Source organism: Vespa velutina, chromosome 6, assembly GCF_912470025.1.
Source record: "Vespa velutina chromosome 6, iVesVel2.1, whole genome shotgun sequence".
NCBI classification, from domain to species: domain Eukaryota; kingdom Metazoa; phylum Arthropoda; class Insecta; order Hymenoptera; family Vespidae; genus Vespa; species Vespa velutina.
Window position 1 is genome coordinate 2517756 of NC_062193.1, and position 25086 is coordinate 2542841.

At 33.3% G+C, this 25086-nt stretch overlaps 4 protein-coding genes across 8 annotated transcripts; 1 reads left to right on the forward strand and 3 right to left on the reverse strand.

Moving 5' to 3' along the window:
* Window positions 1–1317: 1317 nt before the first annotated feature.
* Window positions 1318–15396, reverse strand: LOC124950213. The gene is made up of 3 exons (XM_047496646.1): window positions 14138–15396; window positions 10846–10953; window positions 1318–10749 (listed from the first exon to the last, which is right to left on the reverse strand). Exons 1-3 carry the CDS (start codon window positions 14970–14972, stop codon window positions 7241–7243), a joined length of 4452 nt encoding a protein of 1483 aa, XP_047352602.1. The 5' UTR covers window positions 14973–15396; the 3' UTR covers window positions 1318–7240.
* Window positions 15397–15948: 552 nt separating this feature from the next.
* On the reverse strand, window positions 15949–19081 carry LOC124950217 (thioredoxin-related transmembrane protein 1). The gene is made up of 5 exons (XM_047496656.1): window positions 18852–19081; window positions 18383–18544; window positions 18137–18311; window positions 17941–18042; window positions 15949–17844 (listed from the first exon to the last, which is right to left on the reverse strand). Exons 1-5 carry the CDS (start codon window positions 19013–19015, stop codon window positions 17578–17580), a joined length of 870 nt encoding a protein of 289 aa, XP_047352612.1. The 5' UTR covers window positions 19016–19081; the 3' UTR covers window positions 15949–17577.
* A 208-nt stretch (window positions 19082–19289) lies between these two features.
* Window positions 19290–22564, forward strand: LOC124950216 (F-box only protein 28). Of its 4 annotated transcripts, none has more exons than XM_047496653.1 (4): window positions 19290–19608; window positions 20142–20270; window positions 20350–20598; window positions 20755–22564. In XM_047496653.1, the coding sequence occupies exons 2-4, from the start codon at window positions 20184–20186 to the stop codon at window positions 21514–21516; spliced, it is 1098 nt and encodes a 365-aa protein (XP_047352609.1). In that variant the 5' UTR covers window positions 19290–19608; window positions 20142–20183; the 3' UTR covers window positions 21517–22564. The 4 variants fall into 4 exon arrangements, with proteins under 4 accessions (XP_047352609.1, XP_047352611.1, XP_047352610.1 ...); XM_047496655.1 differs by having other exon boundaries at window positions 19295–19445; XM_047496654.1 differs by lacking the exon at window positions 19290–19608 and adding an exon at window positions 19680–19698.
* On the reverse strand, window positions 21670–25030 carry LOC124950215 (cilia- and flagella-associated protein 91-like). 2 transcript variants are annotated; one of them, XM_047496651.1, is made up of 8 exons: window positions 24832–24979; window positions 24420–24697; window positions 24150–24358; window positions 23712–24066; window positions 23300–23616; window positions 22803–23024; window positions 22430–22725; window positions 21670–22303 (listed from the first exon to the last, which is right to left on the reverse strand). In XM_047496651.1, the coding sequence occupies exons 2-8, from the start codon at window positions 24691–24693 to the stop codon at window positions 22051–22053; spliced, it is 1926 nt and encodes a 641-aa protein (XP_047352607.1). In that variant the 5' UTR covers window positions 24694–24697; window positions 24832–24979; the 3' UTR covers window positions 21670–22050. The 2 variants fall into 2 exon arrangements, with proteins under 2 accessions (XP_047352607.1, XP_047352605.1); XM_047496649.1 differs by having other exon boundaries at window positions 24420–25030.
* Between the last annotated feature and the right edge of the window lie 56 nt (window positions 25031–25086).

Consider the following 25086-nt stretch of genomic DNA (forward strand, 5'->3'; position numbering starts at 1 on the left):
TAGGTATATATATATATATATATATATATATATATATATATATATACATATATTCTAAATATAAAATAATGTTCAACATATGTCATCTAATACAAACATATAATAATAATAATAGATAATGATGATAATGATAATGACAATAATAATTAGCAAGAATAGAAGATTAAACAGAAAGGGGATTCGAGTTCTACCCTGGTAACTTCTTTCCTTCTCTATTTTTTTTTCGTATTTTTTTAATCTTTTTTTCTAATGTATATAGATCTATGTAACTACATAATAGAGCAACAACGAAAAAGCAACATCATCGTCTATCAAGAATTTTCGCAAGAATATAAAATTATTATTTTTGAATCGAACGAAAGAACGAATTAACAACATCGCCGAGAATTACATGATAAACTTGGCACGGGCAGTGTAAGCTTTCTTAAAGCCAACAGACCTCTACTAACCGGCAGCAATGCGGGATACATTTATAGTCTAGTCGCGGATCTAAAATGACACGACAAGAGAATATCGTTTCAACATTCTCGAGAGCATAAAGCTGAGAAAGAGAGAGAGAGAGAGAGAGAGAGAGAGAGAGAGAGAGAAAGAGAGAGAGAGAGAAAGAGGGAGAGAGAGAGAGAGAGAGAGAGAGAGAGAGAAAGAAAGTTAAGAGATTTTATAAAAAGATTATCACAAAGCGAGGTAAAAATGAATATACGATTTTCTATAGGTTTAAGTCAGTAACTATTGTCGCTTGAGAAAAATATCTTTTTATTATTATTTACTTATAATAGAATCATGTCATTATTCAAACGTTTCTTTATTAATAATTTGGAATAATCGAACTTTTACTCTATTATTTTGTAAGCAAAAATATTTCATATGATCGACAATGAAAATTGATGAAAATTCAAATTAACAAATATTTATAATGAATATTTAATTTGTAAGATTTTCTTTTAATATTAATAAATAATCCTTTTTAATATTTATTGAAGCACAGTGTATAATTATATTTGACATCGAGCATTTTATAGATAATTAGACTTTCTGTCTCTTTCTCTCTCTTTTTTTCTCTCTACAGCTTTCAATAGATATTCAAGATAGGTATCCGTTTTTTAATACGCATCTATTTACAATATTGCGCCCCATTCAAGAGGAGAAACGTATCCTTCGACAAAGCATTCTAAAATAGAGCCATACACACCTACACCCACATCCTCACATACATTCACACACACACGCGTATAGATCTTTCCATCAGACCTTCGTTGGTTTCATTCAATCGATTCCCCAACGCAACAAAAGGTTATTTTCCACGCAACATCGAGTACCTTTCTTTTTCTCTATTTCTCTCTTTCTCTCTCTCTCTCTCTCTCTCTCTCTCTCTCTTTCTCCTCCTCTTTCTCTTTCTCTATTCTTCTCTATTCTTCTCTCTTTTTTTCCTTTTTTACCTCGCTTTCCAAACAGATAGAAACGTTTATTTCGGGCGAGTCTAGGATATTAAATTTTTGATTAGTCGTGTTCATCGCTACGCGATGTCTCTCTTTTATATGACATACAACAATAACTGCTAGTATACTAGACAATAAATATAAAAAAGAAGTAGAATCGCGATTCGTCGACTCTCTTTTTTTGTTTTTATACACTTTGTACTCTCTTTTTTGTGCGCGTATGCCACCCATCTAATTTTATTTCTTTATTTTTTGGTTATTTTTGGTTCATTCACACGAAGAAAATCGATACCTTCCTTTGGGTCACGCAATTCGATTTGCATAAATTCGAGGATGCGATTTATTAAATTACTACACTAAACGGAATCTTTGGTCTTGCCTAAATAACTAAGATTTTTGGTAGGCGTACATATGTACTTGCAGTTACTTTTGTCTCAGTCGCATATATTTATTTTATACTGACTAGATTGGCAATGTGTGTGTGTGTGTGTGTGTGTGTGTGTGTGTGCGCGCGCGCATGTATATGTATGTGTTAAAATACGATTCGGCGCACGTAATGTCATTCGATCGCAAATCAATAGTCTCGTGATAATATGGAAAGTATATGTATATATCGATTATTTCACACTTCTAACTTCTGGAATGAAACTCTCCTCAAATTACGATCGACACTGTTTAACATTTACTTAATTTATCAAAGTATCGAATTTACAAAGCTTAAAATCATCTATGCACGCTAATATGTGTCCAAACTACAACATACATACATATCTAATATTACATAACAATTACATCAAGATTAGATATGAAATGAAGAAAATAAAAAAAGAAAAAGACAAATATGCCAAATAGCATTTAGAGTTTTACATTAATTTCTAATATATATCGTCCAGGATTGGAAAGTTTAATCGATTAGAAAATCTTCGCATAGAAAAGTCAACTTTTCCATGTTTCAACAGCGATCCGGATCTTTTGTAAAAGACATGAATATTTATTAAGGTATTCAAACTTCCTTCTCATTATTAATAATCTAATAATATCTATAGTATTTATTACCTTCGAATCATGAGTTCCAATAAAGCAAAACTTATTTTGTAATATTCCAGTTAATGTAGCAAAAAATGGATCAGAGCTAACAAAGTGTAAAAAGTATTTAAAATATCCTTGAAACCGATCGATAGAAATGATTTGTGGAAATATGCTTGTACTTATCATCGTCATGCCATGCGATCAAATGATCCTATTCGTGGAAGCATAGAGATACTATTATTATTAAGTAGGTATATTATGTCAGTCATAAAGAAAAGTCAATTCCGATCTCGACGTCTCGCCATAATCTTCCTTCTTTTACATTTTATACATCAGCGATTTATTGTAAAAAGCTTCACGTATATGTATGTTATGTCTATGTATGTTATGTATTTACGTATGTATAATGTATTTAAGATCTCAAAGATATAGTTATCTTACTCCGGCCCATTGTCTAGTAAATTAACATTCTGATTTCGTATCGTCAAGCATTCAAAATTTGAATATTTATCTTAAGTCCAGTAACTAACAATAAATACTGCGATATCGACTTATAAAATAACTCACGATCGATGTATTTGGTGTATACGAAAAGCAGCATATCTCACATTCTTCCACAATCTCTCTTTCGTCTTTTTCTCGTATGAAAAAGAAATTATGTTTATACGTATGTATATATATGTATGTACGTATAGATTGCATTACCCGTGGAACATTTATTTATTGAAATATCGCGAAATACGCGAATTTAGGGGAAATAATAATAATAATGATGATAATAATGACGATGATTATAATGATGATGATGATGATGATGATGATGATGATGATGATGATGATGATGATGATGATGATAATGATGATAATTATGATAATAATAATAATCATAATAATAATAGTAATAATAATAACACCCACGTTCCATTGCAGAACTTATAATATCTAAGACCTCTTTGTGTTGGATTCGCCCCCACAAATGCTTAAAAAGAGCGGGCACATTGGTACCCGAGAAAACCTAAATACCAATAATAATAATAACAATAATAATAATAATAATAATAATAATAATAATAATAATAATAATAATAATAATAATAATAAATTTTTTGATATGGGCCATATAGACTATACAGAATTTATGTATTTAACTAGTGTTAAAACTCTTCTCTAACTTCGTTAAATACTTTCAAAGTCCTCCAAGAGAGGACTTAGTTGGTTTTCGAGAATGGGCATACATCTTGTCCTTTCTTCGAACATATTTAAGAAACACCTATTTAAAAGGAATAATTTGGTCCTGCAACTATAATGGAACCTCGATTGTGAAAGCACAGGAACGAGCATGCTCTCGTAAATTCCCTTTTATTATACCGAAATATGTTTTGAAATCAACAAATATATTAGCTCCTCTCTATATTTCTAATCTTTATTCGAGTATCGTATCTTCTAACGGAGACTTTATAAGCAGCAAAATCACTATGCTAATCGTGAGACTCACCGTATGCATCGAAGCTAAAGCTCCGTATATTCTGTTAAGTTCTCCATTAAAGGTTTTAACATTGGTAAGTGACATTTATTGCTAATAAAAAAAAAAAAAAAAAAAAAAAAAAAATGAAAAAATGATCATTTGCTTTTACCGAAACACGCGTTTTTATTTGGTTTTTTGTTTCTCTTTGTTTTCTTTTTTTTCCCTTTTTTTCTTTTTTTTTTGTTCTTCGTCTTTTTCTTTGTATTTTTTTTTTTTAGATTAATTCGAATATATAATCGAGGTTCTACTGTACATAAAATATAAACCTTTACATATATATATATTAATGGGATTCACTACTATATCATTGAAGTATCTTAAATAATGTATTTTCAGGTAAACCATAACCTCAGAAAGACGGATCAACATCTACGATTCATATTGATAAACTACAATGGGTCCTTTTTTTTAATGGTTTTTTCTTTTTTTTTTTTACATGACATTCATATTTTATTTTTCCTATACCTAGGGCAGAACTCGTATATACATACGTTCCCAAATCTCAAATCGGAGCATTATGAGAGCGATCGGAAGAATCATCGTAAGTAAATTTTGCCAAATTTTCACGAAATTTTTCCCCGTAAACATTTAATTTTTGTACTTATCTAAACGTAATGATTACGTGGTTAATACTGCTGACAAAGTTTTTCTAACGACCTTAAGAAGAATCTTATCTTGGGATTTAATTAGAGATCCCGAAAAAGCAGAACGTCAGGTTTTTTCTTGAAAAAAAGAAAAAGAAAAGGAATAAAACGATTCGCGTTTAACTTTATGCAATAAAATTCATCGTTATAGAATTTATTTCAATAGAGACAATTTGTCATAAGGAAAGCTCGACTGGTTTGTTAAATAAATATATATATATATATGTATATATATATATATATATGTATATATATATATATGTATATATATATATATATATATATATATATATACATGTATTATATATATATGTATATAATAATCATTATTAGAGTTTGTAGCTTCTTATATATTATAACATAAAACTTTAAAGAAGAATAAAATCTTCGAAAAAGTATGCAAACTTGTACGGATACAAGAGAAAAGAACGAAAAAGAGAAAAAATAATTATATAGAAGAGAGCACAGCCAATTTACGTCTTTTTTTATGGTTTCCCATTTGAAGTCCATGAATAATTATGTGACTCGTCTACACCAACCACAAATTCTCGAAATAGGAGTACACGAAATATATCGTCGATATGGCCAAAAAGTAATTATACGTGTTTGAAATGTATATACATATACATGTATATCTCGTTAACAAAGTCGAACGGAAACAGAACCTGCTAGATATGGATAGCAGAGTATCTGTATCAAAAGATTTATCAGCGTGGTTATCCATGCTAATTACTTTGTAACCATTTTTCTATTTCTCTCTCTCTCTCTCCCTCTCTCTCTCTCTCCCTCTCTCTCTCTATCTCTCTCTTTCTCTCTATTACATTTTTTTTTCCATACTAGTCCCAGGAACAAAACGATAAGAACAATTAACCAGCCACGTTGACAAATATTTTGTTTTCTTTTTCAGAGCACGTATTACTCGTTTGACTTGATCAGTTCAAACACATAAATATATACGGGAATGTCGAAACGGCGTATAATATTATACATAATATCTAAATAGTTACGAAACAAGTGAAACAAAGTTAACCATTATTGTGGTAATGTAGCGAATAATAGACAACGAGAACAAAGTACGCATCTAACTCGAACTATTCGCAAAACTATGCAATCACTAGGAGCACGTAAAAGTAAAGGGTTTCTCGTCCAACACATTCACGACAATAGCTACTTACAAATATATCGCTGATATTACATGTAGGTATTTGGCCATTTACAATGATCGTTACGAAAAATGTCTTTAAAGTCGCAACCGTAATATATATATATATATATATATATATATATGTGTGTGTGTTATATATATACTTATATATGTTATATATATATATACTTATATATATATATATGTTATATATATATATATATATATATATATATATATAACACAGTATCGTATCTTTGGCAGAATCAATAATGCGGTAACTTTACAAGTTCTTCTATCCACTTTACGTCGACGAACTATTTTCGCTACGTTCGCGGTAACGATAGAAAGCATCCTCCCACGTCTGTTCTTTTAAAAAGATCGATATCGCCGTCTGTCCATGTCGCCTTCATCCCGTTCCCTTCTCCTCCTCTTCCTTCTTCTCCTTCTCGTCCTTTTCTTCGTACATACATAAATATATTATCTCACAACGTGATTATTAATACATTGCTGACTTTATAAAAAATAACTATGACACAGCTACTATGTAGCTAATAGTACGATTATAAAATGTTATGTAAAATACTTAAAATAAATGTAAAAAAAAATAATAAAGAAAAGGAAATAAATTTTTTACTCGAAGGAGTTATGAAAAAGGATAAGTAAATTCTTCGAGTTAAGTGTAAGTTAGAAAAATATTGTTTTTTGTTTTTCTTTTTTTTTTATCATTAGACTCGTTCATTCGATAATAACGAAAAACAAATGATAGATTCAATTATGAGAAATTTAGTGTAGTATTAGTAATGCATTAACATTGAAATGTTCAGAAGAACAAAAGTATGGCAACGCATGTATAATCAAAATATTTGTAATATATAGTGTAAAAACACATAGACTGAATCCTGTCTATTTTTCATAGAGATTTGATCAAAAAGATCGCATAATTTTGCCGTCACCTTGCCCTTCTATCACGAATGTATGAAACACAAAGAGAAGATACGAAGAGTATAGAAAGAAGAGGAGAATACTATGGTACTCGAGTACCCAGCTTCCATCGTCATCGACATCGTCGTATTCATCATCGCGTAGAAGAGAATCAACGAGTCGTATCGCCTTTCAACAATCAAGCCTGTCGTTCGTTTACGAACACGGAAAGAGGCCGCCGTCCTGCTTTTCTCGCACGATAATCTCGTGTACTTCTCATTCATACACACACACACATTCTCTCTCTCTTTTTTTTCTACATACCTGTCGTCACTTTCCACCACATCAAAGAAAAGGAATCGTCGATGCGAGCTAATTTCGCCTGCATCCCTCTTCTTCTCTTTACATGTCCCTTTTCATATGTATAAGTGTAAGTTTGTATACATGTGTATCTATGAGTGTGTGTATTTCTCCGTCACTGACTAAAAGGGACCAAGTCTCGAGTCCAGCCGTGAAGTTGGTCAAAAACGTTGCCCCTTTAAACGTTCATCGCGTAATACACGGAGTTTTGAGAGTCGGTAGGCGGGTTTAGGGTATTGGCACGATGCCCGCCGTAAGAGTTTGACACGAGGAGTAAGTGGGACATCGAGGTGGTCGTCGATTGAGAGAGAGCCGGAGTTGGGGAAGTGAGTTGATGATGGTGAGACTGTTGTGGTGGCTGAGAAAAATCGTGAGAGGGTGCACTAGCTGCACCTTCCGGTACACCGCGTTCCGCGACGCTACACGAGTTATTCACTAATTGTTGTTGTTGTTGTTGCTGCTGCTGCTGCTGCTGCTGCTGCTGCTGCTGCTGTTGTTGTTGTTGTTGTTGTTGTTGTTGTTGTTGCTGTTGTTGTTGTTGTTTCGTAGGTGAAGATAATGCCGAGGAAGAAGACGAGGAAGATGCCGAAAGAGGCCCACCGATATTAACGTTTCCTTGTTGATCATTAACAGAAAAACTCGCAGAGAGACGTACATCGCAGATAGGTTTAAAGGAAGTAACAGGTACGGACAGAGGAGTTGAAGAGGACGCCGAGACGGTTTGAGTTTGCACGTCCGTGGCATTCGCAGCTGCTGCCGCTGCGGCTGCTGCAGCAGCTGCTGCAGCGGCCGTAGCAACAGTAGCGGATGTTCGACCAAGTGGTATTTGATAAAGATGATAGGCTGGGTTGGTCGAATGGGCGGCTGTAGCCGTAGAGGAGCATCTAGGTGGTGCAATCACCGTGTAAGATGATGGAGGTGGTGGTGGTGGTGGTAATACCGATTGTAAGTGATATGATGCGATTTGATGATGATGTCGATGTTGAAATTGGATAGGATGAACAGCGGCGTGAGGAACGGATGATAGCTGATGTAGGTGCAACTGGAGTGTCTGCTGAGGTGCTTGGGAAGGAAGACAATTGGGTGGAGCGGAATCAGGAAATGGTTGAGATGGTAAATAGGTATTTGGCGCCAAGGGACGTGGGTAGTACCTCTGCTGATGTTGCTGTGGTTGCTGCTGCTGTTGTGGTTGCTGCTGCTGCTGTTGCGGTTGTTGCTGCGGGCTATCAATCTTTGTCTGCCGAGGATAAGGATAACGCTCGATGTGGGTCGCGTAATTAGGCGACGAATGGGGTGGTAAGATCCGTTGAATGTTCTGATATGTCGGATCCGAGAGACCGTTGTATGGCACGAAATACATCGTGCGATAGCACTTAGTACCACTGCTGCTGGATGCCGCAGTTGGTGAAACTACATTGCAATGATAATTGGGGATCGTTGTTGATGGATACCGACGAATTTTAGCCGGTAGAGTCGATGCATAATTCGTAGCTGGTGCTGTTTCATCGCCGCCACCCGCGATACGCAACATACGAACGTTCGTCGGCTGATGCTTCTCCGCGAAATAATTCTGACCGTTCTTCTGTTCGGGATACTGATGTGAGATACCATCGGTCGGCGGTATTCTGACCAATGGACGTGGCAATGTATTTTCTAAGTAAGTTACACGATCAAGATTGCCTTGTGTCACCGCGGTCTCCACAATGGTCTGATAAATGTCATCGATTTGTTTTTGCATACTGTTTATTCGATCGATTGTGTTTGTATCTTCTTTCGGCATCATATCGTACACGTTCGCCGGATTTTTACCATCGATTCTGTCGCCATTCTTATCGTAGTGCAACGGCCATGCCGTGGCAAATGTCTCTCTCACATCATTAAAGTCATTTGTGACTACATTTCGAGAACGAAGTTGATGAACGATCTCATTAGTAGTACCAAACAGAGGTTTGATACCTCGAACAGGCGGACGTCTGTTGAAACCATAGTCGTTGAGTTCGTCATCCTGGTCGTCTTCTTCACCATGGTCTTCCTCATGAATCTGTTCGTTGTTACTGGTCGTACTACTCATCATCTTTTCATCTCCTAAAACACCATTAACGAGACTATGACGTTCCTCATTCTCGCTATAACGTCGCTTTATTCGTTCCATTCTGGATTTATCTTGTTCCACGAAAGCAAGCAACTCGTCGGCTGAGTTCTCACCTATATCTGGCCTATTACCGACCGGTGTACCTCTCGTAACATCAGGTGCACTAGCACGATTCTTGTTCAGTGCCGTCTCGATATCCTCCAAGCTGTATGCTGAATCGGACAGGTGATTTATCGAGTTGCTATTTACATTTGTCGCAATTCTTGGCTCAAATCTGTAATAATCCTCACGAGTGTCCGCGTTATTCATGGTGACGCAAGAGAGTGGAGCGAGACTAGCTAAAAACTGTCTTCTCACCTCGGAATTCATTTTTGTTAGAGAATTTTTCGATTGACATTCTTTAACCAAAGTACCTCTACTGTTATTACCAATACCAAGATCCGGTAAATTTGGTTCGGTATTTTTCTTGTACGCGAAAAGATCGGTAATCTTCCTGTAAGTCGATTGATTTGGCGTAGTATCCATCAATGGGGTATTCTTCGAATTATGAACATTTGCCATTGTCGCCGGCAACGTCGTTGGTGTTGATATGGTCGCTATGTTTGTCACCATCGGCACCATCGTCGTCGTGGACGTTGTCATCGGTAACGTTGTCATTGTAGTTAATGTAGCAACCTTTTGAGAAAATCGTTCGATTGGCGGTTGTTCCTCGCCAGATGGTGAAGTTCGCATGGAGAATTCTAACCTCTCATTATCCTGATCTAAAACAAGTTCTGTACTCTTTGAAGACTCTTCGGTAACATCCTCGTCCTGATCAACACAAGTCAGTTGTCTGATTCGTTCCTCTAAAGACAAATCCTTCGATCTGAGATTCTTTTTTCTCGTAGTTGCATTGCACTTGCCAATCAAACTTCTTCTTAACGTGTTCCTCTCTATCGTCCTCTTTATCATACTTGGTTCGCTTTCACAAGACTCGCTACGCGTAGTCGTTTTCGCTGATCTCTTCGTTGTATCGAACAGCCGTAAATTCTCTGCGGTGATGAGAAACTTTTGAGCTTCGGAATAGGTACTTTCAGAATCGGCTAATGAGACGGATTTGTTCAGAGGTGCCGGTGGTGGTGAGATGAATCTCGGATTGGGAAAGAGTTGTCTCACAGCTGAATTTGGTTTCAAGCTATTAGTCGCCAAGTTACCAAGTTTAAATGTCAGTGATAGCTCCGTAACATCTTGAAGAGTTTCCTTTGATTCGCTATTGTCATCTTCATCTATCGTTTGTTCTTCGTTTTCATTTTTGTTATTACTTCCAATGATACTCTCCGTTCTCTCATTGTCCTCGACTGTTTCTGCGTTCGTTTCCGCATTGCCACATTCACGGCAAACATTCGACGAAAGATTTTCAACTTTATTTGTCGTAATAGTCGAAGAGTCCGTTGAAACTCCATCCAGTTTTGGAATTTCGCTTGATGGTCTTTCTTGTTCCAGATCAAGTTCATCGAGACAAAGTTTCCTCTCGTTCTCACTGATCTCTCGGATTATTCGTCGTTCCGTAACCGTCGTCATTGTTATCGTCTCGACGAGATACCGATGATGCAAATCTAGGAAAAGAACGTATCGAATTCGTAAAAAAATAGTAAACGACGTGTAAAACTTCATCGTCTAATAGGATATAATAAAAAGACAAAAGGGCCTACCATTAGGCGTAGAGGATCGAACTTGATTGTTTGCTTCTTTAAAATTCTCAACGATAGCGTCCTCGCGTTCGGCATCGGTCCCATTGACCTTAATTTGCTCTTGGGCACCTGTAACGTCAAACAGAGTACTCAATATCTCGAGTTCCTACTCTCATTGCCGTCTGCCTAAGTATCTTGACAAAAAGAGTTAGGCATCTTTGTGTGAATCACCATTTTCACGGACGTTCGTTGGAAAGAAGAATAGCTAACAGGTAATATAGCTATATATTCAATGCACACGCGTCCGAAAATTGCATGGAAACCGCGTGGGATCCATATATTTTTCGACTTATATTGACTCTCTTAGTGCTAAATGAAGAAGACAAAGAGAGAAAGAGAGAAAAAAACTGTTTCGACGAAGTCGCCCTGGTAAGCCTGACCGCTCTTACCAAGACTACTCGACTAAGTACCGGAATCACGCTACGCTGTACATCCGGTGAACGTTGATGCTCGTATACATAACGTTCGTCGGCACGCATTTCTTTCGACCACACGCCCGCCCTTACGCTTATTGCTTTTATGATAACAGGAAAAAAGGGCCACTTCCACGGGAAGATCGCGAGAAAGGAAGTTAAACTTCCACGGGAATGAGGGACAGAGAGAATGAAATTATTTTATTTCCCAACATGTTAAATCCCCATTACGAATTCCTTTCCAGAATTCTGATTTAATAAGATGTATTTACAAAGGTGAGACCGTAAGTGAAAATACTTTATCGACATACCACTTGTATCAAGATATAAAAGGAGTTATTATTAGTCATTAATCATTTAATCCATACATCTTTATAGTTTTTAAAGAAAAAACAGTTCAAATATCATATATCGTATATGTATGATCAGAAGAAACTAAAATTAATCTATTCTTTTTTACAGATTTTGTAAAAGCATTTAAAAAAACAAAGATATATATCTACACTTTAGATTCTTAAAAGGATTACTTAAAGATTAGTTTAAAGAGGACTATTACAATGTTGCCACTTTTGATCTTCTCTTTGTTAAACTTGTACTAGCATTTTTGTAGTAGTCATTTCAGTTAAAAATGTAACTTGGAGAACAAAGTTTACACACCTAGGGAGACTAAAGTTTACGGTCCATGCGCGGCGAGATCGCTACCGTCCGATGTTTCTTTGTGTGTATGTGAGTGCTTCTATCTCCCTCTCTCTCTCTTCTCTGTGTTAGAGATAAAGAGAAAGAGAAAGGTTATGCAATCAAATTTAGCTGCGGTTCAGTGCACGAAACAAGACAAAATGTAACGTTCCCGTTTACAACTTTACGTTACTCATTTAGAAATTCTGTAAATGTTATTATACTTCGAGAGGAGATTGAAGTTTAGACGAAGTTTTTAAATCAGAAGGGATTTAAGAAAAATCTTATCGAAAAGACGAAGTTCGACGTTCGGACTACCGAACTAAGAGAAGAGTCCTAGACACGTAGAGAAAAGTAGAGTTTTCACAGAGAAATATTTTCATGAAGAGAAAAACGATATACCACGATATTTTATTATCTAACGTGCTCGGTTATTCCGCATCTATGAATACGGTGGGAACTTGCATGCGAGAGAGAGAGGCGCGTGAGAAAATAGCACAATATATCTCTCATGTATATATGTATATATATATATATATACATACACACACACACACACGCGCGCCCGCGCGCCCGCGTATATATATGTATGTATGTCTGTATATAGATATACCATCATTTATTCCATCGGTTGATTTACGAGAAACATATTCGTATCATTTACAAGTGCTTTTACATTGTTCCCTTGTGTCCTGTAAATATCGTACATATACAGGATGTCTCATTTTAATCGATCATCAAGATTATTTGATAATACTAGAAAATAAAGCAGATAAAAGTGAACAAATTTAATTGTCAAATTATAAAAAACAAATAGTTCCAATCCTAAAGTGTGACAAATTACTTTGTTTTCTTTGTAATTAAATTCTTAATATAATTTCATAGTTTTTCTTTTCATAATAACTAACAACTTGAATATGATGAGTCAATTAAAAAGGAACAACCCATGTGTCACGTTATATACATATATTTTTCTACATACGTGATATGTTTCATATACATCCACTTTAACTAATAATAAAAAAGAAAAGTTTCGACATCATAAAAAGCGCGCGTTCCTCGTTTCCCTTAGTTTTGTGTTGCCTCGTACGCGTTTTTGCGTATCGGCATTTCCGTAAACTCTTTCACCGATAACGGAAGCCTATGCGCTGCTAACAATCGAATTCTCTCAATAGGATTTCGATGATATACGTTAGCTCGAGCGCAAGTGGCACGTCATGCTGTTTTGCTTTTCTCCTACACGAGAAACTAATCGTCCGAGCAACCGCAAAGCTTTTATATCTCATTTAAAGTTTTACGAGTTTGATCGATTTTTCATCAAGATATCGAGTTGGTCAGAAAATTCGTAATAGTTTTCGATAAACGACAATATTAATATTCTCTTGCCAAATGTGTTCATACATATATACATATATGGATATTTATATATATATATATATATATATATATATATATATATATATATATATATTATAATGAAGAATTCATCGGGGAAAAAAATATATTAAATTTTACCTCTAAAATTTTCATAAAAAGTCTCTATGAACTTTATGAGCAACCCGATAGATAGATAACCCAATTTGTTAATCTATTGGAAAAATTAAGTAAAAACGTGTGAAATTTTATTAAAGCTTCTTTAAATAAAAATGTACGAAAGAAGAGAAAAAATATGAAGCTAGTATTTTGAACATTTGCTGTACCGTTCAGTACATAATATGAAAGATCTTTAATTATATCGAAAAATTTCGTTACCCTCTCTTCCGCCTCTATTTTTCCATCGCTCATTGATCGCGAAAAAAATGGAGAAACGATTTCGTGGAGAGTTGTGAAAAAAATAAAGCATGGGAAGAATGATTGGAAAAAAATTCTCCTAAGGAAGACAATATCTTGAAAACGTCGATAAAGTCGATATCTATATAGATGATTATTTTATATGGGAAAGGCGCGAAATGGAAGGGTGCTTTTTCATGGTTTTGTGAGAACTTTAAGAGGGCGCTGCGTAGGAGATAGAGGATGCTCGATAACGCGGGAAAAGGACAAGTAGAAGCGTTCGATAGAGACGTGATGATTTCGGCGTTACAAGCAAGAGGAAGTCACGTAACCGTAGTATTGAAAGACTGTACAGGAAAAAAATAAAGATAAAGAGAAGGATTAGGGTCGCTCACCAGTCTTCTTTCGGTGATAATAATCACAGTCGCTGCAGGTTGGTGGTGGCAAAAGTCGAGGTGGATGACCAGTGTCCTCCAAAATTGCAGTACCTTCGACGCAAACGTCCTTGTAGCCTTCTGGAGGACTGAGAGTCTCCTGTTGACGCTCGCCTCCTCCGCGAACGGTCGAGTCAGCGCAATCGTCGGGAACGATCGTCGGCACTTCCTGCCGATTAACCAACTCCTTCGGCTCGCGTTCGGCTTCGAGTTCGGCTTTATGCTCAACGGCATCGGATTCGAGTTCGCATGCTATCGCTTCGACTTCATCCTTCTTACGAACTTCTACAGTCCGCAGATGTTGTTGTTGGAGATTTTCTATATCATTCGTATTGATACCGACGTTGACGTTAACAGCGGCATTGACAGCAACGTTGACGGCCGCTACGACGTCAACAACATCTTCCTCGTCGTCCTCCTCTTCCTCGTCGATCGCATCCTCTTCTTCGTCCTCATCTTCGTCCTCCTCCTCGTCAACTTCCCCATCGGCGCCACCGTAACGGCCATCATCCGTGACGCCAAAGTGGAGATTTAATTCCGCCCGGCACTCCTTGCAATTGCCCAACCGTATAAGTTCGTGCTCCTGACAACAACAGTCGCAATCTTCCTCGTACTCAGCGCAACACTCTTCCTTTATAAGTATAATATAATCCGCGGCAAAGAACTCGTTAAGTTTCTCATTAATAACTACGCGATTCTTCCGAGTTTTGCCCTTCGTTTGGCCGGGCTTCTTTAGTAAAGACTTAAGGGTCTTCGTAGGCGCTTCCGCCGAATGCTTACTCCCGTGTTCCTTCATGGTCGCGCACCTTACCGCGATTATTCGTAAACTCGCCGTGAACGCGGTTCTAGCTAAGACAGGTTGCGTTTTAGCTAAGACAGGTTCCTTCTTGAAGGGGCTCCATCGCTAATTGTACAAACCAGAGAAGAGAAGACAACATCCTCGGACGTTCTCGCAGGAGATAGCAGCCGCGACGATCACTCTTCTTCTCTTCTCCTCGCGCGGCACCATCGCGGCGGCGCGTACTCGCCGCCGCCGACGGCGGCCTTCTCCGCATCCCTCGCACCTACGGCAAGAGGGAGGCTTCCGCTCGATCGGACGCCTACTCGTCGACCTCCATCCCTCTTCTTCAACCCTTCGACTTCTTTTTCTCTTTTTTTTTCTCTTTCTCTTTTTTTATCTCAACGAAATAGAATAATATAACGACAGGTGCTGCTCAGTAAGTGTCAAAGATTCGCAAAACGTTATTCCCCTCACTGAAAAAATAGCTCCGGAGGGTCTCGTTTCCGGTAACGTCCTCGCATTTATCGATCTCGCACCGCGAAGGAGACCTTACCGTTTCGATTTGTCTCTCCCTCTTCCTTCCTTCTTTTCTTTCTTTCCTCTTCCTCTTATTCCTTTTTTTTCGTTAGTAAAAGACTCACGAGAAAAACTACGCGCAACTCTGAAAGACTTTCCAATACGAGTGTCGCGCGAATAATAGCGCCCGTACACTTACCACTTGTCTTCTTTCGTAGCTACGCTCGCTCGTGCCCGCACTAACGGCTGTCTTCAGCGAGAGAGCACCGCACGAGCTCGTCGAGCGCGCTCGCCGGTCAATGGATTGTTCCTCGCGAGATAGTTCGATGAGAGCGCTCGTTTCTTTTCTTCGTTATCAACGCCGTCGGTAAGCAGTATCCCCTCATTACCGACGGTACTGATTTTTCATATCCATTAATTCGAAAACCGGAAAGAATTGGTATGGAGCTCAAACGCAACTTAATCTTTGCTTTTATTACTCTCTTAAATGCGTTTATTAGGAAGTCAACGTTACATAGTTAGTACTTATTTCCATTGTAACGTACTTATCTTATTATCTCGATAACGAAGACACGAGCATTTTGGTTAAAAGCGTATATGTATGTACCATGGTGTTTTACGTGGGAATGTCGATAAAGAAAGATTTTCGCGCACTAATTTAAACGTTAACAAACGTAGAAAATGTCAATGCGTTGTCGAAGAAACAGTAGAATGCGAAAGATCACAAATTATACGCTCGTATACATTTAAGTGTAGTCGTAGATATTTACAGATAACTAGAAAGCAATACGAGATGCTTATATCTTTTTGACGTTACTACTATCGCATTCATATCTTCTTATTTCACAGAGTATATGCGTGAACGAGATAAATATTAATGATTATATGCTAAATAACAAATGTTTTTTAGATAAATCGCCACATTATATAGAGCAGTATTTTCATGAAGATCGTTAAAAAAAGACGAGAATTTCGTAAACGTTACAAACATGCCGGTTATTTATAAACATATATTTCAACCTTGTCCTGAGTAATATAGTTCTTTGTATATGTTTTGCTACACTCTTGTTATTCTATATTAAATATTTTACATAAATATTTAAAAATAAAAGAGACTTACATAATGTTACGATTGGTACTTAATATATTGCGGTAATCCTGCTATCTTAGTTTCTATACGAGTCTTTAACTTAACGTTTATATGTAAATGCGTAAAAACTATGAATTTGTTTTTGTTTCACATAGAAATACAATTTCCGAGTGAATTATAGCTAGTTACTTAAAATTATACTATTCGATTTGGCATCGAATAATATTATATTTCAGTGTTATTATGGATCGTAGAAGTAAAAAGGAAACTTTTTAAATGGTGGACCTTGCAAGACTGATCGGTTACAAGGCAGCGGTAAATTTTTTAAGCCTTTACGCATCACACTAGATACTATTAAGATTTCCCAAACTTTCAACGTTTTGTTTATTTGCATAAAAAAATTCATTGATGAAGAAAATACTGATATAATTTTTTCAAATATTTAAGATTAAATAAAATTACAATAACGTAAATAGATAACATTCCAATAAAAAAAAAGGACGAAACGAAAAAGATATAAAACTAATAGACATATGATATAACCGATAAGTTCTTTGTTCTTAAGACAAGTAATATTCTTGTATAAGTGATAATTCAATATAAAATATTTAAATACTCGTATAAGTAATAATTATTGTAATCATTGTAATGTTGAATAAAAATACAATTTTCTGATTAGTATTTGTTAAAATCAAATAATAAGATAAAGAAGTAACAAAAATTACCCCAATTCAATATAAATAGAAAATTTGTAATTATGAAAACGAAAATGGTTTTACTTTTACCAAAATGAATATATAGTAATCGTTAATTTATTTCTTAGAAAGTTGCCATATTTACTTGAATACTTGTTAAATTTGTTAACGAGTGTAATGTAAAGTGCAAGATAGCCACTTTACATTGAATGAAATAGCACTTCGATTCGTAAATGTGGATTACAACAACAAATGCATAAATGTCATCTGCGCAATTTTCTGAGACCATGAATTATTTACATTTAACAAATTAATATCTCTAGTCAGCTTTACGTGGCTTACGCTTACGAACATTCGGACTGCTGGTATCTGCTTTGGAATCCTTTTCTTTACTGCTTGTTTCAGTTATTTCCTCCGATTCTGAACCTTCTTCATCTACTAAATCATCTTTTACATTTTCAACGATTTCATCATCTCCAGAACTTTTTTCTTGCACAACTGCACCGCTTCCATCCTGCTGTTTCTTCTTTCCTTGAAGTTGTATAGATTTAGGTGGATAAATCAAGTCAATAAGGCATATAATGATCTGTAAATATATAATGAATATGTTGATTAATATGTGATAGTAACATAGCTTATAAATTAGATAATAAATACTGCAAATTATAGAAATTTAACTTACTATGCCCAATATAGCACCTAGAATAATAGTTGCAATAGCAAAGATCAAATAACTTCCCCATGTTGGCAATCCAAAATCTTCTGTAAGATTATTATGAATACCCTGAAAAAACAAAAGGAATATATATATATAAAGATAAAATATGAAAAATAATGAGCTTTGTTAATTAATATAATAAAAATAAATCTATAATTACCCTTAATACTTGTGATAATCTAAAGAATTGACTAAGAACAGACATATGAATAGAAGTTGGACTTTTCCAACTGGGTATAGGATCAATCTTCTTCCAAGTTTTTTCTGATACAAATTCAATAAGTGCATCTTCATCTCTTGGACTCTTGTATTGTCTGAAGACACCATCTATTACACTATAAAATAATAATAATTAAATAATTGTTCTTTAAAAATATAATTGACATAATTATATGAAATAACTTACTGATAAATAGTAGGCAAAGCTGTAACCATGAAGCGGCCACTAAGTCCTGGAGAATTAGTTACATCTACTTTGCCAACATTTATATTTAGATTTTCTTTCCAAGAAGCTAGATGTTCCCATATAGGCTCAAGAGATCTACAAGCTGGACACCATGGAGCATAACTGTAGAAAACAATTGAAAAGAAAAGATTGAAACTTTCATGCTATGAATCATTTTAAAGCAATCATTATGAATATGTTTTTTAAATTTATAATAATTTTAAATTTATTACATTTTAAATTTATTATTATATTTATCATAATAAATTTTTAACGCAAATGCAATAATTTAATATTTTCATATTAATTTCTAATTATATTCAATTAATTTGAACTATAAATGCAGAAAAAAAAGAACTTAAAATCTTGGCGCAACGCCGCATTTTACACGCCATCAATTTTGACGACTTCATCCATCGTTTCAACTTACAATTCCACCATCCATTCCCCATGAAGCATACGATCCCAATTTTCTTCATCGAGCTGTTCTACCAAAGATTCTTTTGCCACTCGTTGATTATTTGCACTTACAACTCCCAAGAGGAGAGAAAAACATGCGATGTAAAAGGCACGTCCCATCCCAGCGCACGACATCTTACTTTACTAATATTCACCGGTATCCACTTCTGTGCGCGCCATCGGCCACTAATACATTCAAGCATAGGTCCAACATGTTTCGATATAAATCGTATGATTTAGGTTTTAACTTTGGATCATAAGAATGAGACTTAAAATGAGTGACCAATCCCAAATATGAATAAAACAGTCTATTCAGAAATCATAGAAATTAACACATTAACTTTATAAATGTAACTTTAATTTTAATTGGATGCTTTGTTGGACTATTTTAGGCTTACGTAGGAAAAATTTAATATTGCTCATACGTGTTTATATCAATGAGTATTCAAAGCAAAGTAGTAATATCGAATATGAATTAGGATTTTTTGTTCCAAAAATCTTGACCAATAACTTATTGAATTTGTTTATAATAATTATGTTTAAAGTGATTTAGGTGATCTAAAATGTGAGATGATGAAATAGTTTTAAACGAGTACTTTTTTCAATTCATTTAAGATTGTATTGTTGTTATTATATTTTGTCATATTGGACAGTATGAATCAAATTGAAAATTGGTTGTGATGAGTGCGTCCCTGTTGACAATGATACATAAATAGTGAACTTTAAAAGTATGAGATTGATCGAAATAATATTTATGAAATGTTGATTTCAATCAAAACTATGGTTTTTTTAAACGAATAAAAATAAAAATATAAGGAGTATGTAGAAAAAAATGTTCGAAATATTTAACATCTATTGTGTTCACTTTATACAAAATTTACAAAATGTTTTATAAAAATATTCGTTGTTTTTATAAATTTTATGTATTAAAATTCACTATCACAAGATGTGTATATATTTGTCAGGAACAAATAGTTTTTATATAATTAACAACTAATGTCATACTTTATAAGTTTTATCTACTTACTTCTTATATATGTATCTATGTGTATGTAACTTTATTTTTACGAATATATTTTAAATTAAATTAATTTTTTTAAATATGATTTTAAGTCTTCTTGATAATAAAAACTGTTTACATATTATGTATAGTAGAAGTCAAATTTTTATCAGTTTGATTGAACTGGATTGTTTAGTACATGACTTAGTATAAGGCAGATATTTCGATTTAATTTTATATTTGTATGTTCAAATCATATAGAAATTATGGATATATGTGAAACTTCTCTTGGAATTATTAAACATGTTGAACATAATTGATCTTCCTGATATTGTGCTGGAGACTGTTCTCTCTAACCTTACTTACGATGAAATTTCTAGATACAGAATCGTAAGATACATATAAGTCTATGTTGACTACATTGTGTCATGTGATTATTAAGTGAAAAAATAAACTTTTTAACTTACAGGTATGTAAACAATTTGATCGAATTTGTAAAAAACTACTAAATCGTGGTTTCAATCTTATGGAAAAATATCATGCACAATGTCTACGTGCAGTAAAAAGTCAATTACCACGTAGGGAATCTGAACGAAGAAGTCATCCCTTAGCACGTCATTGTGGAATATTAACAGCAATAGAGACAAGAATATCAATGTTATCAATGACGTTTATCAAATATGTGGACTTAAACTTATGTTGCTTCATTCCTGGAAAAGTAAGTTGTTATAATTAAAAGATATGACAAAATTTAAGAAATATCCCATCATATTCATTATATATGTTTCAAAATTTATATTCATATATGGTGAATATGATAGTTTCTTTAACTTAGACCATAGTTCTAATATAAAAAGTATCTTTGATGCATTAGGTAATCGATGAAATATTTCGTGTTCTTCGTTTGATTCGTGATTCAAAGACTCTACCTACACCACATGAAATATTGCAAGAATTACGTGATATTAGTAGTATGGCTATGGAACACTTTGATGAAAAAATTTTACCAGATTTAAAACATAGTACTTGTACATCTGTTGTTAGTAATGTGGGTTCTTATGAATTGCCTAGTGGAAGTTCAATAATTTCACATCATACTACAAGTTCAAATAATACTACATTATCGCATAGTTATAGTACAGAAAAATTAAACCAAACATTTAAGAAAATTTATAGTCGTACTAAAAGAAATAAAATTTCTGTAACATTTGTAAAATTTGAAATAACTAAAATGAAATTAAGAATGAGAAAACAAATGATTCAAATGCGAGTCCAAAATTTGAAACTTCAAAAGCAAGCAAAAAAGATTCATGATCAAGATACACAGTTGGCAGAAATGAGAAAGCATCTGGAAGAATGGAAACAAAAAATGGGTGATTTAACTGCTGAATTAAGTAGGGCAAGGGAAGAAATACAAAAGCCTGATTCTATAGACACTTGCAAAAGAAAACATATTGATATTATCAATCAACGTGACTTTGATTCTCTTCAAACAAAAGAATTAAAAGCTAAAAAGCGTAAATTAATTGTAGAAAGAAAACCTTCAAATGATGCAAAAGATGTCAAATTTAAAAAGTTTATATCAGATCTTCTTGCAGGAAATGCAGTAGAGGGATACCCATCTACTTCACACTAAATCTTTTCTGTAAATAGTAAGGTCTTGTTCAAAGGCATGTTCTATTATAATATTGTTAATTTTATACTGTGCATTTTGAGTTATTATTTAATAAATATAACCAATTAAATTTATACATATTTACACTATGTTTAAATTATACAAATTTGTCAAAAATAAGTAATACAGTATTTCATAAATTTAATCATATCTCGAAGATATTTAAATCTCATATATTAATAAAAAAAGATTTATCCCTTCTATACTACATTCCTGGCATATAATTAATATTCTTATAGATCAGATCAATAATAATCATATCTTTCTTTGAAGAGTAAAAATGTGATAAACTGTATTATATAAAAAAAAAATTGGATGGACTATAGATAACTCTAACATAGATATAAGGAGTGAATGTACATTTAAACTTTTCAAAAGAATTATAAAGTTCCATATTGAAATGAAATTCATAGCTATTGTATCTTTTATAAAAAAAATCTCAATCATAAATTATTTATAAGTTAAATTTGCTTGAATTCAATTTTAGATCAATCATTATACACTTTCCTCTGAATCTGAATCTTCCTGGAATAATAATTCTTTATTGATTTTTTCTGCATCTTCGCTGTTTATAAGTTCAACAGGTAGAGAATCTGATGAATTTTCATATAATATTGCGTGTGCACTTTGTAAATAGCTTTGTTGTTTCTTTTTAATCTGTTGTCGAGCATTAAATTTTCCTACTTCTGGTAAGACAAAGTTATAAATCATATCTGCTACCATTTCTTCTTCTTCAAAATCCGTCATACTAGAACAGTTTTAATTAATGTTAATACATTAGTATTTGTTGATTCACATATACTTCATATTTTATTAGATATAGTATTAGTATTTAAATTATACTAATGAACAATAAAACTGTGTGGTAACATACTTTCCTATTGTATTATTTGAAATTTTGTCCACATGATCAAAAAATTGTAAGATATGTTGTTCAGCATTCTGATATGATATTTCTTCAATTTCTTCCTTTATAATATCATCTAAATAAATTTCTACGGTATCTTGATCTATTTTTATTATTTGCCGGAACATTTCATTGCATTCCCTACAACGATTACGTTCTAACTGTCGTCGTCCAGCTTCTGCTGCTTCACGTTTTAATCTTTCTTTTTCAGCAAATAATGCAAATATATGTGCATTGCGTTCATCTTTCAATCTTACCAATTCCTTATATTAAAAAGTATATAAGCAACTTGATAACAAATAGATGATACGATTCAGCAGAAAATCGTTAGTTTTCTTACTTTACTTAAATGATCTAATATTCCACATACAGTTGCTCCTTCTAAAGAATCAAGAATTTCACACAAAAATTCTTCTTGTAATAATCTATTACGTTCTTTATGTTGAATATCAATTATTTCTTGTTTTTCTATTTGCTTTACTTCATTATTATGATTCATAATATCATAAGCAAATTGCAGTTCTTTAATTAGTTCTCTACATCTATTTCTACCTTCAAACATCTATAAATGAGTATTATTCTTTTTCAATATTTAAGATAGATGTCTCTTAATTCTAAATTGATGGAATTAAAAGTTAATATTATAATGAATTAAAATTTTTTATGTATTAGAATCTGGATTATTCTGATTTTTATTATTTGCTGTATATCTCTATAAAAAATAAATTAAATACATTAATTTCTACAGAAATTAAGCATGTTCTTATTACAAAGAAATATAAAATATTTCTAGGACCATAGAAAATAATAAATATAATATAAAATGCATGATATTACCATACATTGAGTTGCTCTACCCCTAATTGTTTCTTGGATACACAATGCTGCTTGATCTAACAATGTATCTTTGTATTCCTGAACTCTATATGGTGTAGATGGTAAAATAGGAATTTTATATTTCTTTTTCATTGATGTTGACGTCTCTGAGGGCATAATATTTAACCTCATTGCTTTTAAATCCATGTATAATGTTTTTAATTTATCATCAGTCCATCTTGTTTGACGGATACATAATTCCGTTGGTAATACATGTTTTGATTTCGATTCTTTGTAACTTGGTAACTTAGTTGATATAGTATCAATATTTTTTATTTCTGAGTAAAATATAATTTTCATATATGTAAAAAATATTAATTAAAATTATGACGTATAAAATAAGAGAATAAATTATTTAAAGTTACGATCATACTTTCATGATGAATATTATCATTTCTTGATGACTGCTTTTTCATTTTTCTAAATTGTCCTGGAGAATATTTTTCAAAATTTAATTGTGATCTATACAATTTAGAAGCATGATTAATATATGACTGTATAGTATCTCTTTTTTGAAGCTGCTTTTTATCATAATGTGATTTATGCAATTTTCTCAAATCTCGTTTTAAATTTTGTCTAATAACTTTTATTTTCTCATCTCTATACATTCCTAAGTCATTTTTCAAACGTTTGAAGCGATTTTGTATATTCTCATTATGTTTATATTCTTTTGAATGTGAAAGTTTTTCCATTAATTGAAGACGCAGATCCATTATATATTGTATTTCCTTTTCTCAACAAATAATCGATGTTAAATATATATTTATATGATTTATATACGTTTTGAAAATATATAAAACAATGTACTTACTGCATCTCTAAATGCCCATTGCTCTTCTTCTAAAGCTTTTGTTATACATCTCCGTATTTTAATATTAGCTTCTGTGTCCATTGGTGGAAGAAACATTTCCCAAGCCCTTCTCATTTTTGTTCTATTAATAATTTCAATTTCATGCATTCCTGCTGGTAATCCATGATCCCAAGTTAAATGAGTCACTGTCAGTACTTCTGGATTATGACCTAATTAAAAAATAAAATTATATTCATAATATACTATATTTATTTCTATATGTAATTATACCTGGATGTATTTTGTACTGAGGTTCCCATGGTAGTGTCTGTGTCTCACTTTCTCTATAATCTGTTTGTGTTTCTACATTCTTAAACAACTTTGATTGCAGTGTTGATATGCAATATTGCTGTTTCATATTTTTCAAAACAGTGTCCAATATTTTAGTGTCATAACGTATATTTTTATCCTGTGTTGTTGGAAAATACTGAAATGCGGTTGATCCTTGAAAATGTCTACATTTTTTATGAGTTATAAGTTCAATTGATTTACAATATGTAGCCATAGTTCTGTAATTTATATTATATGTTAAGTAAAATATATCAATTAAAAAAGCAACCATTTAGTAGGCCATATTTGATTCACTGCACACAAATATAGGGAGATTAATATGTACTGATTTAATCTTAAGCTTTTTAGATACCTTCTGATCAAATATATGAAAATTTCTCTCTTTATATAAAGTTATATTTTAATATGTAAATATTTTCGCTTGATATTTCAAATACATAATAATTGTGAAGAAACAGTAGAGAATCACATTATGTACACTGTAGAAAATAATGGACATATTGATCAAACAAGGAATGATGATTCTACTATTTTGAAAAAATAGATAATCCTTGCATTTTTTTTATTGAGTAATAAGCTTAAACTAAAATAAATAGAATTATTATTT

What these genes read in the sequence shown, in the direction of transcription:
- LOC124950213 (XM_047496646.1), bottom strand. Translation starts at nt 14,972, where the DNA reads ATGAAGGAACACGGGAGTAAGCATTCGGCGGAAGCGCCTACGAAGACC. An exon ending in TTATCACCGAAAGAAGACTG is followed by an intron (nt 10,954 to 14,137) that starts GTGAGCGACCCT and finishes TTGACGTTACAG; the next exon opens with GTGCCCAAGAGCAAATTAAG. An exon ending in TCGATCCTCTACGCCTAATG is followed by an intron (nt 10,750 to 10,845) that starts GTAGGCCCTTTT and finishes TTCTTTTCCTAG; the next exon opens with ATTTGCATCATCGGTATCTC.
- LOC124950217 (XM_047496656.1), bottom strand. Translation starts at nt 19,015, where the DNA reads ATGTCGTGCGCTGGGATGGGACGTGCCTTTTACATCGCATGTTTTTCT. An exon ending in GGGGAATGGATGGTGGAATT is followed by an intron (nt 18,545 to 18,851) that starts GTAAGTTGAAAC and finishes TGTTTTCTACAG; the next exon opens with TTATGCTCCATGGTGTCCAG. An exon ending in GATTATCACAAGTATTAAGG is followed by an intron (nt 18,043 to 18,136) that starts GTAATTATAGAT and finishes TTGTTTTTTCAG; the next exon opens with GGTATTCATAATAATCTTAC.
- LOC124950216 (XM_047496652.1), top strand. An exon ending in AAATTTCTAGATACAGAATC is followed by an intron (nt 20,271 to 20,349) that starts GTAAGATACATA and finishes TTTAACTTACAG; the next exon opens with GTATGTAAACAATTTGATCG. An exon ending in GTTGCTTCATTCCTGGAAAA is followed by an intron (nt 20,599 to 20,754) that starts GTAAGTTGTTAT and finishes TTGATGCATTAG; the next exon opens with GTAATCGATGAAATATTTCG.
- LOC124950215 (XM_047496649.1), bottom strand. Translation starts at nt 24,750, where the DNA reads ATGGTTGCTTTTTTAATTGATATATTTTACTTAACATATAATATAAAT. An exon ending in TCAGTACAAAATACATCCAG is followed by an intron (nt 24,359 to 24,419) that starts GTATAATTACAT and finishes TTTTTTAATTAG; the next exon opens with GTCATAATCCAGAAGTACTG. An exon ending in GTAGAGCAACTCAATGTATG is followed by an intron (nt 23,025 to 23,299) that starts GTAATATCATGC and finishes ACTCATTTATAG; the next exon opens with ATGTTTGAAGGTAGAAATAG.